Source organism: Periplaneta americana, chromosome 1, assembly GCF_040183065.1.
Source record: "Periplaneta americana isolate PAMFEO1 chromosome 1, P.americana_PAMFEO1_priV1, whole genome shotgun sequence".
NCBI lineage: Eukaryota > Metazoa > Arthropoda > Insecta > Blattodea > Blattidae > Periplaneta > Periplaneta americana.
In genome coordinates, this window is record NC_091117.1 from 11230217 (window position 1) to 11250992 (window position 20776).

Genomic DNA, 20776 nt, shown 5'->3' on the forward strand with positions numbered 1-20776 from the left:
TTTCTGTTATTGCTTTTCTTGTATCATACAGGAATTTCATCTGAAAGATAAAAGTTTAATAGCGATATTTCGTTAACTATTTGCTTAAAAAAATATGCGGTAAATGCCATTATTATTCTAATTTTATTCAGTTTAATGTTTGATACACTTATGGTTATTGCTCCAAAAAAAATTGTGCTGAAAATTCTCACGCATATTTACAGAATTTTTAGGTTATAGAAATCCGAGCAATACTTGTATGTATATACAAACATGAAATACAAAAATCATTTTCAATCTAGTAAAATGAAATACAAAACGATGATGCACATGCAACACGTAAAAATGCTGGCCAAGCTGTCGGAAAATAGTGTTAAAATGTGGAAACAGCGCATATCATACTTTGGATTGGTTAATACGTGCATTTGCGATGACGATGCATCCCAGCTTTAAGTTAATTTTAAAGTAATATCCTTCAAAGCTATAAATAAAGATTAAACTTCTTTAAGCCTTAGTAATTACTTACTTACTGGCTTTTAAGGAACCCGGAGGTTCATTGCCGCCCTCACATAAGCCCGCCATCGGTCCCTATCCTGAGCAAGATTAATCCAGTCTCTAGCATCATATCCCACCTCCCTCAAATCCATTTTAATATTATCCTCCCACCTACGTCTGATCTCCCTAAAGGTCTTTTTCCCTCCGGCTTCCCAACTAACACTCTATATGCATTCCTGGATTCGCCCATACGTGCTACATGCCCTGCCCATCTCAAACGTCTCGATTTAATGTTCCTAATTATGTCAGGTGAAGAATACAATGCATGCAGTTCTGTGTTGTGTAACTTTCTTCATTCTCCTGTAACTTCATCCCTCTTAGCCCCAGATATTTTCCTTAACCTATGTTCCTCTCTCAAAGTGAGAGTCCAAGTTTCACAACCATACAGAACAACCGGTAATATAACTGTTTTATAAATTCGAACTTTCAAATTTTTTGACAGCAGACTGGATGATAAAGGTTTCTCAACCGAATAATAACACGCATTTCCCATATTTATTCTGTGTTTAATTTCCTCCCGAGTATCATTTATATTTGTTACTGTTGCTCCCAGGTATTTGAACTTCTCCACCTCTTCAAAAGATAAATTTCCAATTTTTATATTTCCATTTCGTTCAATATTCTCGTCACGAGACATAATTATATACTTTGTCTTTTCGGGATTTACTTCCAAACCTATCGCTTTACTTGCTTCCAGGAATTAATTTACAAAAAACTGTCAAGTCCGGAGTATTTGTAATCAGAGGCATTGACTGTGACTCAGTTGAACAGAAGTCCCATCTTAAAATTTGATCATCGATTTGGAAAATTACAGAAATTAAAAGAAACTATCTGCCAATCTTTAACATTCACATTTGTCAACTTGTGATCAGGGTTTCAGAAACCGCTGATCGTGTCAGATATATTCAGGGCATTGTGGCTGTGCCGTTACTCAATTCCGCTTTGGTCGCAGGTCCTGACATGCCGGTGTTCCCTGGTCCCCGGCGCCTGGACATCCCCCCAGACCTCTTCATCCGAGAGGTGGCCCCCAAGTTCAAGGAGAAGATACCGCTGACTCTGAATGCGTTCAACCGGGACCTGAACCCGGTGATCAAGGTAAGCGTCTGTCAATTCTTACATTCGGAACAAGTGTAGCTTAGACATCGTCCATTGCTGATGGACAGGGACCACAAGCTCACAGGGACGGTGTACCTGTCCCCAGACACCTTGAGCACAACGGAACTGATTCATTTTGCAAGCTTGTCTCTTGTCCTATTTCAGTGCAGGGCTTACTTTAAATTTGTACAGGGACATCATTTTATTTTTACTAACATTTTTAATATTAACTTGTCTATACCTCTGGATCAACGCCGTTTGCTATCCCCTTCCACAACTGGAGTTCGATTATACTGACGTAATATACAAACAAATCACTTTACTAGGTATAGGAGGGAAGAAAAGTAGTTCATCCATTTATGTAAACTAGGAAATATTGCGCTTTTGAGTTTGATAATTTTAATTAGGTTTTTGTTTAATCAAAATACAGTACAGTTTAACAATGAGTGTTTTTGCTCACGAATTGAGCTGTCCATGTGGACGTATTCATTATGCAGTGTATATTATACTGTCTACAGCACATTAGCGTACACTATAGAGAATGAAGTTAAATTGAAAAGTAATCATAATATGGATATTAAACACATTTCGATACAGGCTTCAGTTTTAATGTGCATATTATCGCACTATAGACTATTGTACTTAATTCCAATTACCAGTTCTTCGTACTAGTAACTCATGTTGAAATAATTCTGTACCTACTCTATAAAAGAGTACCTTACGTAGCCTACTGTAAATTCAATCTTCACTTCTGCCCGATCCGAAAAGATAAAATTACTCAGACATACTATCTACTGTCCGTCCAAGTGGTTATGTCGTAGGGTCGTAGAAAGGAGGGAAATCACGCGACAGTTAATTACTTAACAAGGCCCTTTTATTTAAGTTATTTTAAACAGTAGTATAATATTACGTAGACGTCCAATTCCTAACAGAAATTAATGTTCTCAGAAAAGAGCTAAGACAGCCCAGCCACTAGCTGGCGAATAAAAGCTGGTTGGGGAAACCGGGATACGACGTAGGCAAATGGACGACAGTACCTGTGCGAAAATGATTCAATATTGAAAGCTCTTTCGTCACTGGAAAATGCGAACATATTTTTGTAACGTACTGTGGCTACTATGACTGTATATGCGGTCTTGGATCTGTGTGGAAGTCGGTTGAAGGGGTGGGAGTGAAGTACATTCAAAAACTCAGGTACAATAAAAATTGAAGTAAAAATAAAATGATGTCCCTGTATTATATAGCCTATGTCATTGTATTTCTACGAAATGCAAATTAAGAACATAACACGAACTATTACCTACATAATATTAACTAAATTATTACTAATTATTATACATTTCGGTAATATTGCAATTTTCTCTCCGTGCATCAGTGGCGGCTGATTGACTGAGGCAAATGAGGCCGGGCCTCAGTCACTTGGCTTAACAGAAATCAAATTTTGTGTTTTTATATAAGGTATTAGTTATTTGAATGAAGCATATATCGCTGTAGAAGCATTTGAAAACTTTGATGTATACAGACCTGTTTTGCAGTAAAATTTGTTCCTGAGGCCAGAATCGTTCGTGCCTGGTCTGGCTTAATGCATTTCATGTCCTTTCGTGGGCTTTGAGTTTACGCTTAAAACGTTCTAGCTGAGGCACAATTCGGCTGGCCTGGTCAGGTTTCACTCCTCCCATCCATGGGCCAGCCTCAAGGGTAGAGTGGGGTGGGAATAGTAGTGGTGACTTGTCTTCCTAACTAGGCCATAAATAACAAAATTCCAGCTCTTTGGCAGGCAGAGACCCACTCGAGATTCTCTCCCCTTATGTCTCAGTTTATGACATAAGCGAGGGTGTTGTACTATTGTACTTCGTAGTACAGTAGTGAATCTGGGCCAATGTTGTTATGTATTTCGGGAAAATATAAACAGAAACAAATGAGAGAAATAATGCTGGTGCAGTTAATTCATTGTTAGAGTGTCCTTTTTCGAGAAGAAATAATACTAAAAGAAAGGAAGGTTTAAATAAAGAGAGAGACTACCGAGATACCTACGACATCGCTGATAATTTTTCTGACACATAATCTTAAAACCCGAGTTTCTATTGCATCCTGGTATGGGCAACATAAATGGTTAAGTGGTAATGTGGTGCAAAATAAACTTCTCTGTTGGCCTTGTTTGTTGCTGTCAAAGGAAAAGATAAAAAGCAAAGAAAGAAAGGGGAATTTCAACACATAATATGGGATGCTTCATCACACTGAAACAATCAGTGAAACTCAGAGCATAACAGCTTATTTGGTGAATGAAATTATTATTTTTCATTGATAGTAATAAGAATAGACTAATAATAGTAATAATAATACAGTAATAATGATATTAATAATATAATAACAATAATAATTAATATCATAAACAAACATTTCCTGTCGGAGGCACTTAAACTAGTTGCATCTGGCCTCACCGAGGATTTTGATCACCGACCGCTACTGCCGTGCATTATATTTAAGTTCATCTAGTGCAGCCATTTTCAACGGTATGCCGCGAATGATCCACTGATGTGCCGTGAGAAAATGAAAGTAGTAAATATTGTCGTAGGGAAAATTAGAAAAACAGGAGTGAAAAGAGTAGTAAACAAAGTGAGTCCACAAGAGTCAACATTCAGCGAACGAGGCAGAAGTTAACATTTAGTAAACACATTTCCTCCTAAAACCCTCAAAATTGAACCACTAGTTTAGGTTATACGAGGATGCGTGGGATTTTAAATTAGGCAAAACTTCATTTCTCACACTAGTTTATTAAACCGTGTCGGACTGTAAAGAAAACAACTATCGCAATGTCCATAGTTTATATGTCATACAATATTATAGTATTACTTTTTTTTTTCGTTGTTGGTAATTCTATAGCATCTATTAGATGCTTTATAGATGCTTTATGGTTGTGACTAGCAGATGGAGTTACTTGTCAACAACAATGTGACGCTGAAACGTGTGTTCAGGTTACTGTCCAGCGACAGTCCTGATGTATTTTATATTTGTGGTGATTGGTTAATTAATATTAACCCGGCACACTCACAATCACACTCACATTCATACAAATTTCCAGCCTCTAGACACCCAGGGAATTGTTCTTCAAGAAAAATTGACCGAGAGCTGAGCCCGAGAATCGAACCAGCATGTTGACCAACAAACCACGGAGGCAGTCAATATTACAGTATTGTGAAATTTTAATTTTCCTACCAATTTTTTTTTCTATTGTTCTATTAAAATTATGGCATACAGACTATTAACCTGTTGTATCCTATAGGATACTTTGTCAATTTAAGGGTTAATTAGAAAAATATGTCACGCCAGAATAACATAGAATGATGATGATAATGATAATAATAATAATAATAATAATAATAATAATAATAATAATAATAACAATAATATAACCATAGACTACTAAATTGCTGGCCTAGTGCGATTTGCGGATATATTATTTATGTAGTAAAATCCCCTTCATTTCACGTTACAATAAAATAACGCATCAAAAATAATGTACTAAATAAAATATTAACCAAGAGATGAAAAATTAGCTGATCTCAGGTTCAAACCTAGGTTCAATTACACCACGGCCTTTGACTTTGCCATTACCCTACAAACATCTATTTCTACAGGGACATCATTTTACTTTTACTTGCATTTTTATTGTACCTGCATTTCTGAATATACTTCACTCTCACCCCTTCACAAATGTCCTTGCTCCCGTCAGACACACAAACTTACAGCCGCTGTTGCATTCGAAGTCTTCAAGCAGTGAAGTAAACACTGCAGTGTATAGTGTGTTTCAGAAATATGGTTGCGTTTTCTATAGAAGAAAGAACCTATATTAATAATATCGTACTAAAAATTATATTCAAGAAACGATAAATTCAATTTCAGAGAATATGCTTCAAAATGTTTTTAATAATATGCGTACTGAATTGAAGCCTGCATTGTAATGAACGGCAACCATTTTCAGCAACTTGTTTAAAAATTCAGATTAGCTTTTTTTTAATTGAGGTGGCTAGAAGCAAAGGAATGCTAGTGACATTTGTAATAACATGAGTTAAGTGCATCCAGTGTAAGCTAAAGTATCTAAAATTTTAGTGGCAAAGGGATATTTTAATCGCATCACACATTAAAATTTAAATCAAAATTTCACCGGTTTTACGAAAGCTTAAATATTTAAACCCCATTTTCTCAAAAGTAACTTAAGTGCACTTACAGCCCTTTACTTATGAGCCCCTCAATTTAAATGCACTCTCTATATTGTATGTTAACATCAATAATTAATATGCTAAATAAAGTAGACATTACATAACGAACATAGCCGCCTAAAAAGTTGAGTTTTTGAAAAAAAATGTTACTACTCTACTGTATTTTGATAAATTCCGTAAAAGTGATGATCAAACTGAAAATCGTAATATCGTATTTCCCTACAACATAAATGGATACACTACTTTTCTCTCCTCCTATACCTAGTAAAATGATTTGTTTACATATTGCAGTAGTAACATCAAACTCCTGTAATGGAAGGGGGCAACAGTGTTTCCGAGTATAGCCAGGTTAATGTTAAAAATGTTGGTAAAAATAAAGTGATGTTCCTGTAGTATACGGGTTGAATTACTCGTACGTGCTATGATTGGTTTCATGTTTGGTGCCTGTTATATTTAATTTTGAGTTCTTAAAAAGTTTTATGCCATATCGTTTCCTATTTGCGTAATTTTAAATTAATATGTTCATCGTCCTGATGTAAATCACTAAACAAGGTATGGAATGTCCTCGATTCTGTCTTTCCAAACTAATGGATGAACCCAAACTCTTCTTCTATTTTTGCGTTTATTCTTTCTCCGAATGAGCAAATTTGCCAAAAGTGTATCTCCCTCTACGTCCATTTTCTTTGGAAGACTGAAAAATTCTCTACAAAAATTTAGCAGCGCCACTAAAAGTGACCTCGTGTGAAGGGACCCTTAGTGTGCCACATGTTGAAAAAGGTTGAAAACCGTTGGTACACTGTGTGAAGGTTATTCCTATACAGAGTGTAAACGATATAAACTGCAAAAATTATATAGGCAGTACATATCGGTCTACTGAACAGAATGTCTAGTGAAATTTAATTATTTCTTATAATTGTATTTTTAATTTGTAAAATACTATATCTTTTAATATTGATAGTCTAATTATTTGTTCACATTTCGACTGAAGTCGACCTGGTTGGCGAGTTGGTATAGCGCTGGCCTTCTATGCCTAAGGTTGCGGGTTCGATCCCGGGCCAGGTCGATGGCATTTAAGTGTGCTTAAATGCGACAGGCTATGTCAGTAGATTTACTGGCATGTAAAAGAACTCCTGCAGGACAAAATTCCGGCACACTGGCGACGCTGATATAACCTCTGCAGTTACGAGCGTCGTTAAATAAAACATAACATTTTTTTTCTCAACTGAACGTGAATGTCACTGCCAATGACGTCAGGGACTGCCGGACTTTATCACAATTCAAAATTAAATTGGAAAATTTTGTCTTGTTTAATGAATTTTAGGTATTGCTAGAAGTGTTGATTTGTGTTTTTTACTCTAGATTAAAATCGCAAGTTTCTTGTTTATGTTAGTTAATTAGGATACAATTAATTATACTTAATCACTCATTTAAAGTTCGTGTGACTTTACTTTGTTTATAGTGTTTTTTTTCCTTTTTATTTCTGTTGTTGTATTTGTATTTCTGGTGGTGTGGAAGAGAAGGCCCGATGGCCTTAACTACACCAGAATAAATAAATAAATAAATAAATAAATAAATAAATAAATAAATAAATGACCTTGCGTCCAACACATACCAATACACACCAAAGTAACAAACGACTGCTTCAGCGTACATATCGGGCAAAGTAAATAATGGCTGTCTATTTTTATTTTGAAAAAAGTTAGATTCACAAAACACTTTTTTTTTTGGGAAAACCTTGACAGTTAAAGAAAAACTTTATTTGACTTTTTCCTTCACAGTATTTTTTGACAATTTATATCATTTACACCCTGTATATTATACTTTTTAGGGGCTTTTAAAGTATCAATAACAATTTCATCAAATTAATAATAATAATAATTATTATTTATTTATTTATTTATTTAATCTGTCAGAGCTAAGGCCAGTAGGCCTTCTCTTCCGCCAAGCCAGACTCTAATTCTAATTGAATACAATTGGTTACATAGTTATTACATTAATATCTAGACCATACGGCATACGAAACGGCATTTGAAATCACGCGGAGCCGGAGCAGCGGAGCAGGTAGTCCGTGCTCCACAGTGCTCCCAGCTGATGACTCCTGGTCAAAGGTATCTAAGGACTGGTGGTTGGCGCAGGTGCTGCAGGTGACAGGCGTGGTGCCCATCACGCGCACCCGGCGCGGCACCTGGCAATTCAGCCCCTTCTCGCCCCTCATGCTGTACTCGGCCTGCCTCTACTTCACCATGCTCGTCATCCTGTGGTTCACGACCGGCGTCCGTCTGCAGGAGCTCATGGCCACGCACCGCCACTTCAACGTGCTGTTCTTCGTGTTCATGGCCGTGGCCTACTTCCTCATCATCCTGGCCATCCCGTTCATCAACTGGCCGGAGACCGGCAGCATCGCCCGCTACCTGTCCAACTGGACTCGCTTCCAGGTGCTTAATAATATGTATGACCTCAGCGGTTCTTAATAATACCAAGTAAACGAAATACTCTTGAAAACGAACCCCATAATCGCTTTATTAAGCAAAATATCACACATTTACTGACAATCGAACCGGATAAGTTTATATTCATTTGTATAGGATGCGCCAAAACAAACAGTAGGCCCTACTGAAATTATCGCTCATTTGCTGTCCACATTTCTCTAGCAACGAAATATTTATTTATTTATTTATTTAATTTGTTTGTTTATTTATTTATTTACTTAGTTATTTCTTTGTTTATTTATTTACTTATCCATTTTTCTCTTTTTTTCTTTCTTTCTTTATTTCTTTCCTTCTTTTCTTCTTTATTTATTTATTTATCTCTTTTTTCCTTTATTTATTTATTTATTTTTTATTTCTTTCTTCATTTCTTTCTTTTTTCTTTATTTATTTATTTCTTTATTTCTTTCTTTATTTCTTTCTTTTTTTCTCTATTTATTTATTCTTTATTTATTTATTTATTTATTTAGTTATCCATTTTTCTCTTTTTTTCTTTCTTTCTTTCTTTATTTCTTTTTTTCTTTTATCCTTTATTTATTTATTTATCTCTTTATTTACTTATTTATTTATTTATCTATTCTCTTTTTTCCTTTATTTATCTATTTATTTTTTTTATTTTTTTTCTTTCTTTCTTCATTTCTTTCTTTTTTCTTTATTTATTTCTTTATTTCTTTCTTTATTTACCTATTTATATATTTACTTATTTATTTCTTTATATCTATCTTTATTTACTTATTTATATATTTACTTATTTATTTTCCTTTATTTTTTTTCTTTTTTTCTCTATTTATTTACTTCTTTATTTATTTATTTATTTATATATTTACTTATCCATTTTTCTCTTTTTTTTCTTTCTTTCTTTATTTCTTTCTTTCTTTTCTTCTTTATTTATTTATTTATCTCTTTATTTACTTATTTATTTATTTATTTATCTCTTTTTTCCTTTATTTATTTATTTTCTTTCTTTCTTCATTTCTTTCTTTTTTCTTTATTTATTTATTTCTTTATTTCTTTCTTTATTTACTTATTTATATATTTATTTATTTATTTATTTATTTATTTATTTTCCTTTCTTTATTTCTTTCTTTTTTCTCTATTCATTTACTTACTTATTTATTTATTTATTTATTTATTTACTTACATATTTATTTATTTATTTATTTATTTATTTATTTATTTGTTTATTTTTCTTTCCTGATTTATTTATTTATTTATTTATTTATTTATTTATTTATTATTTATTTATTCATTTATTTACTTACTTATTTATTTATTTATTTATTCATTTTTCTTTCTTTATTTCTTTCTCTTTTTCTTCATTTATTTATGTCTTTATTTCTTTCTTTATTTACTTATTTATTTATTTATTTATTTATTTATTTATTTATTTATTTATTTATTTATTTATTTATTTATTTATTTATTTATTTATTTATTTATTTATTTATTGTATAATTATATTAGATTGACATATTGTGAATTCAGTGTTGTGTTGATTTCTGCAATTCTGGTTCTCACAACAGAGGAGATGGTGTTTATTGTGGAGCATTACTTCCGGTCATATGGAGTACTGAAATTACAAACATACTCTGAAAATGAAGATAGGTCATTATAACATGCAAGGTGACATAAGACTGATCCCGTACGACGGAACTTCTCGACTACAGCTAACATTGTTGTGTTAATTGTTAAATCGCTACTGGTACTTCGCTTTAACGTGAAGCAAGCTGGCCCATTCTGAAGCCCCAATCCCTATGACCGGAAATAATGTTCCACGATAAACACCTTCTCCTCTGTTGTGAGAAAAATTTTAGCAAATCTTCACTATATTATGTATCAATAATACAATAATGAGTTCACATAAACAAAGTTCACCATGGATACGATACGTACATGCGCAGTATCAGTGCGAAAATTTCAGTATTGTTTGTTTCGGCGCATACCGAATTTCTTTATTTCATACTAATTTGTATCTTTATCTTATACAAGGTGTAAACAATATAAACTTACAAAACAAATACTAGTGGTAGAGCATAAATAACTACAGAAAAAAGTAAAATATTCTGTAATTCTCAAGGTTTTCCCAGAAAAAAAAAAGGTTTTTTTTTTGTGAGTCCAACTTTTTTTAAAAAGAGAACACACAGTCATTATTTACTTTGCCTGATACGTATGCTGAAGCAGTCATTTGTTACTCTGTTATGTATTACTATGTGTTGGGAGCAAAGTCATTGCCAGTGACATTCATGTTCAGATGAAATGTAAACAAATATTTAAACTACTATAAATCTTAAAAACGTGATATTTTACAAATTAAAACCAAATTATAAGAAATAATTAATATTTTCACTAAACATTTTCTTCAGTAGACCAATATGTAAGGAGGACAAGACTAACTTTAGTAACTTTCGAGGAATATCACTTTCATTGACATCGTACAAAATTTTGTCCAATATTCTTTCGAGAAGATTAACTCCATAATATGTAGATGAAATTATTGGGGACCATCAGTCTGGTTTTAGGCGTAATAGATCAACTATTGATCAGATATTTTGTATTCGACAGATAATGGAGAAAAAATGGGAGTATAAGGGTACAGTGCATCAGTTATTTATAGATTTCAAAAAGGCATATGACTCGGTTAAGAGATAAGTATTATATGATAGTCTTATTGAATTTGGTATTCCCAAGAAACTAGTTCGATTAATTACAATGTGTCTCAGTGAAACGTACAGCACAGTCCGTAAGGTCAGTTTCTGTCAGATGCGTTTCCAATTCACTGTGGCCTAAAGCAAGGAGATGCATTATCACCTTTACTTTTTAACTTTGCTCTAGAATATGCCATTAGGAAAGTCCAGGATAACAGAGAGGGTTTGGAATTGAACGGGTTACATCAGCTGTTTGTCTATGCGGATGACGTGATTATGTTAGGAGAAAATCCACAAATCATTAGGAAAAACACGGGAATTTTACTTGAAGCAAGTAAAGAGATATGTTTGGAAGTAAATCCCATAAAGACAAAGTATATGTTTATGTCTCGTGACTAGAATATTGTACGAAATGGAAATATAAAAATTGGAAATTTATCCTTTGAAGAGGTGGAAAAATTCAAATACCTGGGAGCAACAGTAACAAATATCAATGATACTCGGGAGGAAATTAAACGCAGAATAAATATGGGAAATGCCTGTTATTATTCGGTTGAGAAGCTTTTATCATCCAGTCTGCTGTCAAAAAATCTGAAAGTTAGAATTTATAAAACAGTTATATTACCGGTTGTTCTGTATGGTTGTGAAACTTGGACTCTCACTTTGAGAGAGGAACATAGGTTAAGGGTGTTTGAGAATATGGTGCTTAGGAAAATATTTGGGGATAAAAGGGATGAAGTTACAGGAGAATGGAGAACGTTACGCAACACAGAACTGCACGCATTGTATTCTTCACCTGACATAATTAGGAACATTAAATCCAGACGTTTGAGATGGGCAAGGCATGTAGCACGTATGGACGAATCCAGAAATGTATATAGGGTGTTAGTTACTTTAAAAACTTTGGACATATTGTAAAAAAAGATGGGGGGGGTCAAGTTAAAAGTCAAGAGTAAATCGGTATGTATAGTAATTGAACTTAAATTCGTAGACAGAATTTTCAGAATTGCTGGTATGTTCGTGTTTGTTCCCAGGAGAAGTACTGTCGCATGACGGGTAAGCCTCTGGAACTGGGACTTCGCCGGAAGGTCATCATCATCATGTGCATACTACCAGTATTAATCTGGAGCTTCGAGGTCATATACCAACTGACCAACGGCGATGGAGTATGGGTGGACTGGTGGGTGGCCACCAAAGAGTGGTACCTGGATGTGGTGCGCTTCTACCTCGTCACATTCTGGCACCTGACGTGTGGAGCGCTGTCGGCCGCGGCACGCTGCTTGTGGCGTAACTTCCGACGAGAACTGGAGTCCACTGACGGCCGACGAGCCATCGAAGTATACCGCGAGCTGTGGGTGGAACTGAGCCGCTTGGTGCGAAACACAGGGCACGCCATGACGTTCACATACGGCTTCTACATCCTGTACATGTTCTTGAGTCTGACGTTCTTCGTATACCACACCATGAGCAATCTGGCACGTCAGCTGCGAGCCGATCAAGTGTTGATGGCACTGGAGTGCTGCGTCATGGAGTACACACTGTACCTCATCTGCAACGCCGCTAACAATGCCACCAGGGCTGTAGGGGATGAGATCCGTGATGGATTGCTGCAGGAACGCTTTGCAACAACTAACAAAGAATTGCAGAAACTGTTCGATAACTTTCTGCGGACGTTAGACTCCTTCCCGCCAGAGATTAGCCTCGGAGACTTCACGGTTATCAACCGTGCGCTCTTCATCTCTCTGGGCACTATGATGACCACGTACCTCATCGTGCTGCTGCAGTTCAACATGTCAAGTTCGGACAGCCACGGATATAACATCACATTGCAGATATGAAGCACTTCTTGCTCAAGTCTTATCGCTGTGCACTTCATCTCTCTGGCCACCATGAGGATCACGTACCTCGTTGTACTGCTGCACTTAAAAATATCTAGCTCATGCAGAAAGATGCAATGTCACGTTGCAGACATGAAGCAGAAGCACTTCATTTTTAAAACCTACAGGTGTGCACTTCAATCCTCAGGAAACCGTGTCTAGATTAGATACGTCACCAGGGCTGTATGGGACGATATCCGTGACGGATTGCTGCAGGAGCGCTTTTGCAACAGCTAATAAAGAAATGCAGAAACTGTTCGATAACTTTCTGCGGACGTTAGACTCCTACATCTCTCTGGGCACTATGATGACCACGTTCCTCAACGTGTTACTGCAGTTCAACATGTCTAGCTCAGACAGCCAAGGATATATGTAACATCACATTGCATATATGAAGCACTTCTGGCTCAAGTTTTATCACTGTGCACTTCATCTCTCTGGCCACCTTAAGGATCACGTACCTCGTTGTACTGTTGCGCTTAAAAATATCTAGCTCAGGCAGAAAGATGCAATATCACGTTGCAGACATGAAGCACTTCATTTTTAAAACCTACAGGTGTGCACTTCAATCCTCAGGAAATCGTGTCTAGATGAGATATGCCACCAATGCTATATGGGATGATATCCGTGATGAATTGATGCACGAACGCTTTGCAACAACTAACAAAGACATGCAGAAAATGTTCAATAACTTTCTGCGGACGTTAGACTCCTTCCCTCCAGAGATTAGCCTCGGAGACTTCACGGTGATCAACCGTGCGCTCTTCATCTCCCTGGGCACCATGATGACCACGTACCTCATCGCGTTGCTGCAGTTCAACATGTCTAGCTCAGACAGCCACGGATATAACATCACGTTGCAGATATGAAGCACTTCTTGCTCAAGTCTTATCGCTGTGCACTTCATCTCTCTGGCCACCATGAGGATCACGTACCTCGTTGTACTGCTGCACTTAAAAATATCTAGCTCAAGCAGAAAGATGCAATGTCACGTTGCAGACATGAAGCAGAAGCACTCATTTTTAAAACCTACAGGTGTGCACTTCAAACCTCAGGAAACCGTGTCTAGATGAGATATGTCACCAGGGACGATATCCGTGATAAATTGCTGCAGGAACGTTTTGCAACAATTAACGAAGACATGCAGAAACTGTTCGATAACTTTCTGCGGACGTTAGACTCCTTCCCGCCAGAGATTAGCCTCGGAGACTTCACGGTAATCAACCGTGCACTCTTCATCTCCCTGGGCACTATGATGACCACGTACCTCATCGTGCTGCTGCAGTTCAACATGTCTAGCTCAGACAGCCACGGATATAACATCACGTTGCAGATATGGAGCACTTCTTGCTCAAGTCTTGTCACTGTGCACTTCATCTCTCTAGCCACCATAAGGATCACGTACCTCGTTGTACTGCTGCACTTAAAAATATCTAGCTCAGGCAGAAAGATGCAATATCACGATGAAGCACTTCATTTTTTAAAACCTACAGGTGTGCACTTCAATCCTCAGGAAACCGTGTCTAGATGACACCAGGGTTGTATAGGATGATATCTGTGATAGATTGCTGCAGGATCGTTTTGCGACAAGTAACAGAGACATGCAGAGAACCCGCCACTAAAACCTGTATTTTCATCGACGTTCGTGTAGCTCCTAAACAACGCTTCAGAGATCACGAAAAATTATTCTTATTGCGATATATGTTGCTCCTGAGATATTGTCGCAGAGATCCTGACTCACCCTATATAACCGTTTTAGTGTACGGATCATATTTTTTAATGTTATGGTGGTTAGCCTATATCACCTAAACGTAATCCCCAAACTGTTTGGAGGATCACACCTGCAGTTGGTTAGCGAGTCTATATGACCTAGCCCAGGCCTACAGAACTCGCAAAGTAGGGGAACTATGACATCAGCCTCACTCCACTTCTACTGGGGATGATCGACTTCCGCCCCGAGAATGAATGTTGATGCAGCCGAGCGTAACTAGAACATTGTGACCGCACAGGTAGAAAAGGTGGGTGGGGTAAGAAAGGGGAGGAAAGCAGTTGCTTTCAAGAGCTACAGTTCTGCAGGCCTGACCTAGCCGGAAGAATTATCAGACAACTCCACCGACCATATCCCCTCTTCACTACTTAGGGGACGCTTATGCATGTCATCGCAGGTCAGCATGCTGAAATGGCATTTCCTCCACTTTTTATGGAATAGTTGTACCGCTGTGATTCGGTCCCCAGAGCCTCGTTTGTTAAAAACAGGTTGCACCACGGGAAGGAGAGGATGGGATTTGAGTAGGAGAGGTTATGGAATGCACTTCACTACTCCTTGCAACCCACAGTTACAAATTAAAATATAAACAATTATAGCAGAATTATGTAGAAGTAATGTGAAAAATTATCTTGTAAGAGTCATCGGTATCTTATAACTTATTAGTTGTTGATGTGGCGAATGTCTTCTTAACATTTCCCGGCACGGCTGAACATGCCAGTGAACTACTCAATAAAAATCACCAGACTTTAAAAATTAAACTTTCTCTAGATACTCACCAAGTTGGCAACCCTGACCATTGTTTTTAACGCGCTCACTGGCCACTCAGTTTTGAAGTAACAGTTATAATTTACTCAGTTCAAATCTCCAATAATAATAATAATAATAATAATAATAATAATAATAATAATAATAATAATAATAATAAATGTAATAACATTATAGGTCAAACTAGATGAGATTAAATTTACACTATTGTGCCGTGAGATTAGCTAGAATGTGTCGTGAAACTTTCAATATTTTTTTGGTAAAAATAATAATTATAATAATTTCACTCAATACCAGTTTTCAAAAATAGGATATGATACTTTCATTTCAAAAATCCAAACTGTGTATTTTATGCAAAATAAAATCAGCTTTAATGAGCCTAAACGCCAAAATATGCCACAATAATATTAATATCATGAAATATTATGCATTTTTTTATAAAAAATATGCAAATATATGCAACATAAAATCAGCTTTAATGAGCTTAAACGCGAAAATATGTCATAATAATATAAATATCATGACTATTATGCATTTATATAAAAAATAGAAAATATGCAACACAAAATTTGGGTTTATAACCTCAATTGTTGATGTTCGTGAAGATAATTAATCAGCAATTAATTGTAGCCAATGGAAAAATATATGCAAACACAAAAACTTCCTGGACTTAATTATAAGAAATAAGACATATTATCTGATTCTTATTAGACTGTGACACTTCAGTGTCCTTTTTAATTTACAGAGGCTATTTAGAAATGATATTATGCTAATTACTATTGGAATCCTTTCAGAGACATTTTATGATTAAAAAAATAATTTAGTTGTAGTACTACTAAGAAAAAATGTGTGAACTGTACATTTATGTTATATTCCACTTATATGAACGTTTAAGAAATAAAAGACAAGCTAGATAATGACTTTGCTCAAATGTAACCAAGGCGTTACCCTTTGCTACATTAGTGGTTGTTACCTATTGTAAATAAAAGTATTCTTTTCTGTGTTAATTTAATTTAAAATGCTTTATCAATAAAATTGTGTGTGTGTTCATTTGTTCCCACTTACATAATAATCAAACAAAAAAAAATAATAAACCATGGTTCAGCCCTATTTGTGACTAGAAATAATAAATACTTCAGAAACATGAAAAAAATAACTAACTTTATATTGTGCCAACTGGATAACGCGTGTGGTATAGCAGCGCCGACTATGTTCGCCACTAGTGACCAGACAGTAACGAGCCATGCCAAACAAAAGAGAAGCCATATGCCTCTAGTAAAATTCGTGACTATATTCTTTAAGAATTGACTGCAGTGGTCGAGTGCGAAAGTTTAGCGAGTATAGTAGCGGGTTTTTTAATGTACTAAAAGAAAATGGAAGTTTTCAAATATATATAACACTTTATTACAGCGAAATGAAAATAAATACAGCGTGGTTCACGGAATATCGTTGAAATCGACGGAAGCAAATGTGGAAAACAAAAATATTATAACAGTGGTAATAAGTCTCACATTCAATTGTATTATTTTCCGCCAAGCACTTGTCACTAACCTACCTCCTTATGAAAACCTGTATCAATTAATCACTGACAATGGAACTATTTGTCACTAATCTATCTGCTCATCAAACCCTAACTAATTTATCACCGACAGATCTGATAATCTATCCCCTCATCAAACCCTACCTAACCTTATCACTGATAGTGCGTTTGACTGGCAATCTATCCCCTCAGCAAACCTTACCTAACCTTATCACTGACAATGCGTCTAACAATCTAGCTAAACTAGCGCTGAGGTAGTTCCCTTCGTACTCCGCTTATACACCTACCATATACGAATCTGTAATAGGTTAGGTTTGGTTAGTTTAGGCTTTCATTATGCATTGCATATATGTTCAACTGCATCTCCACAAAAAAAATCCCTTGTAAATGTTAAATGTTATGTTTTATTTAACGACGCTCGCAGCTGCAGAGGTTATATCAGCGTCGCCGGATGTACCGGAATTTTGTTCCGCAGGAGTTCTTTTACATGCCAGTAAATCTACTGACATGAGCCTGTCGCATTTAAGCACACTAAATTCCTTGTAAACTGAACGATTTTCACTTCCGAAATCATCGGAACTACCTCAGCGCTAGTTTCACCACAATCTATCACCTCATCAAAATCTACCTAACCTTATCACTGAAAGTGCGTCTAATTAACAATCTATTCCTCACCAAACCCTACCTAACCTTGTCGCTAACAATGGCGCTACTTCTCAGTAAGGTTGAGGAAGGTGGAGGGGAAACAAATCTCTCCTGGTAAGGACGGCATAGGTGAACATCATGTCCATATGTTGGCGACATTGTGTACTTGATTATCATTGTAACTGCACGCTTGAAAGTTTCCACATCTATTCCCTAGTTTAGCGAAAAAAAAATGAATAAATTTGTGTTTATTTCTTCGCACTTACGTCATATTAATAGCAAATATATGTAAATTAGGCACTATCGTACAAGTAGGATAAGAAGCTAAAATCACAGAACAAAACAAAAAAAAAATTGAGTCATGATATCAACCCTATTTGTGATTTATATTTGTATGTTTAGTACATCTGATTGGTTTAAATCTTTCCCTTTTATGGTCAAGTTTATCCCAGTTTACGGTGTGAAAAATAGTTAATTTCAGAGAAAATAATGGAGGGAATATGTCACTCGATATACCTACCCTATAAGGTCTTCCCTAAAAAATCAAACAAGCTTACTAACAACCGAAAGTCATATGGCTGTAATGGTTCCATGCATAAACACGGTTCAATTTTCCATTCGTGTACACATGCAATGTGGGAAGAATATTGAAAGAATCAAGTTTATAACGCACGTTCAATTAAGATGCATGAAGATTTTGTGTCTACATGATGCACCGTTTTGAACGTTATTTTCACTACGTAAATATATCAATAAAATTAATAATACTAAATATCAATCTCGCATCCATTGCTTGAATGCGTGAAATAATTCCATCTCACACAAAACATAATGGAATAAATATCTGCAGATAATAACATAATACAAAAAAACAAACGCAAGATAATGTTTCTAATTATTTGGACTACTTACATTTTCGGTCCAGAGTTATCCGGGTTTAAAAATCACAAACACCACTAATTTCACATAACTTTACAGTCATTAAAAATCACAAACAACACTAATTTCACATAACTTTACAAACTGTTCCGGAAGTTCTCCATTACATGTACATCAACCTGCCATGTGCTGCCATCGTTGATATCAATTATCGATCAAAGAATCACAGCCTTCGGATAACAAAGATGAACGTATTGATTTTCGATCAAATCTCTACATAAATGCAAGAAAGTAGAATTTCCCTTAGTTTAATAACGTGATTTGAATAATTGCACGATCTGCTCTTACAACAAAACGAATTGCTCTTCTGTAACAAGGAATGCATCCTTACTTTTACGGCAGAAGCTATTTACAATAAAAGTACTTCTACGGAAGTTTCGAAGGTATTTTGATTTGTCTTAGCAGCGTCCGTCTGTAATTCCGTACAAAAGTTCGTTTTACCGAAAACATAAAGATATCGTTTAATCACGTCTCTTCAGAAACGCACGATATGAAACGTGGACAGTTCAATGAAGTCACTGCATCTCTTGATACAAGGATAACAAGTCTAAAAGAATCAAATTAAAAGTTGTGAACAAAGATAGTAATGAACCAGGTTATTATTTTTTTTTTCAGAATACTCGTTTCCCATGAGCCAGCAACTGGTTAACGAAATATACTGACTAGGCTGCGATCTAGGTTTCTAGGTAGATCGCGAAGATTGGGGGGGGGAGCATTTTTAGGGAAAAAGATTTTTTATTGGATACTAACGAGAAATATTGAAAGAAAGAGGCATAAACCGAAAAACTGAAATTAATATTAAAATACAAGACAAAATGTGTTTTCCAAAATAAAAATGAAACCTGAAATAATATGTCATTAGGCTTATTATAATGTATTTACAATTTAGAGAAATTAATCATTCTCAGATGGGCGCCTGTCGATGTTGAGGAGAAATATGCGGCAACTGACGGCCTTAAAAGTTAATTTGAAGATCAGAAGAACAATTTATATACATTTACACGCTCAGTTTGGATTTAACGTACCTACAAAATACTGATAATGATCTGCTATGGTGATTCCTGGGGATCCAAAAAGAGATTAGCTGATCATCATCAGTATTTCAATTCGTTCTCTTTCTGCAAGATTCGTCAAATTAATCACAAGAAAGAACCATCGTTAGTGAGTTGTTTTTGATTAGCTTTTGTACCGGTATATGATTAATTAATTCGTGGACCCCAAATTCTTCATAGTGATACAGTCTAGTATATAATCACGAATTTTGAGATGTGGGAGTGCTAGGAACAAAAGAATGTACCGGTACTATAATTCGCATTGTCTGTAATGGGACAATATTAGCGATCCTAGTGGTTAGCAACTATCTATAGATGCATATTTACTACATATTGAGCCTCGTAACTGTATATACTAGACTGTGGTGCGACCAAGCCGTGGTCATGGATGAATATATATTCGTTAGCCACGGGCCAAGCGTACAGACGTGTCGGCGAAATGTCGAACTAAACATCTTACGCCATTCTCGACAATCGCAGAGCTCCGATCTACGCGAGATGAAATGCGGGAGTTTGAAATTTAGTAATGAGATTATCCTTTATAATAATAATTATTTATTTATTTATATTTGTGTTGGACAACAGCCATTGGCCAATAAAAGTCCAGAACAGTGATGCAATTAATACAATAAAATGAACAACTACGGTATAAATTAAATAACTGAGATAACAACAAAATGAAGAACATAGACTACAATGATAATTTACAAGAATTAATATTATTACATTTTATGGAAAGGAGTTAATTCATACAGAAAGTATTACCAATTTATGTAAAAAGATTATGAAAATAGTATTAAGCAAAGACATTTCCATGTTCTAATACTTCTATAAATAATAATAATAATAATAATAATAATAATAATAATAATAATAATACAGCCACTGAAGTAGTTCAAGCAAAGATACGTTCACTTGTGGATTCGGAGTTACACTCGGGCATGGGTTCGATTCCTGCTTCAGCTGATTATCTGATTGAGTTTTTCAAAGGTTTTTCTTAACTGTAAGGCAAATGTAAGATAATCTATGGCGAATCCTCGGCCTCATCTCGCTATCACCAATTCCATCGACGCTAAATAACCTAGTAGTCGATACAGCGTCGTTAAAAAAAATTAGACGTACACAGCTGTGTACTGATGCTGCAGGGAGTCACTTTCAACATCTTCTATAAAGGAGGAGTCCTTTTCAGCAGTTCGCTTCTGTATTTACT

The 20776-nt window shown here is 35.6% G+C and overlaps 2 protein-coding genes across 2 annotated transcripts in view; one reads left to right on the forward strand and one right to left on the reverse strand.

The window, feature by feature from the left end:
* CaBP1 (Protein disulfide-isomerase A6 homolog CaBP1) overlaps positions 1-20776 on the reverse strand; it is a 386104-nt gene that overhangs the window by 135006 nt on the left and 230322 nt on the right. The gene's annotated exons all lie outside the window — the stretch shown is intronic.
* Positions 1495-12874, forward strand: LOC138708905 (gustatory and odorant receptor 24-like). Its single transcript, XM_069839225.1, has 4 exons — positions 1495-1629; positions 7958-8298; positions 9821-9902; positions 12015-12874. Exons 1-4 carry the CDS (start codon positions 1495-1497, stop codon positions 12816-12818), a joined length of 1362 nt encoding a protein of 453 aa, XP_069695326.1. The 3' UTR covers positions 12819-12874.

Excerpts from the sequence above, each read along its gene's own strand:
- LOC138708905 (XM_069839225.1), top strand. The coding sequence starts at position 1,495 with ATGCCGGTGTTCCCTGGTCCCCGGCGCCTGGACATCCCCCCAGACCTC. Across the intron at positions 1,630-7,957 it reads ACCTGAACCCGGTGATCAAG|GTATCTAAGGACTGGTGGTT; the intron begins GTAAGCGTCTGT and ends TCCTGGTCAAAG. Across the intron at positions 9,903-12,014 it reads ATTACTTCCGGTCATATGGA|GAGAAGTACTGTCGCATGAC; the intron begins GTACTGAAATTA and ends GTTTGTTCCCAG.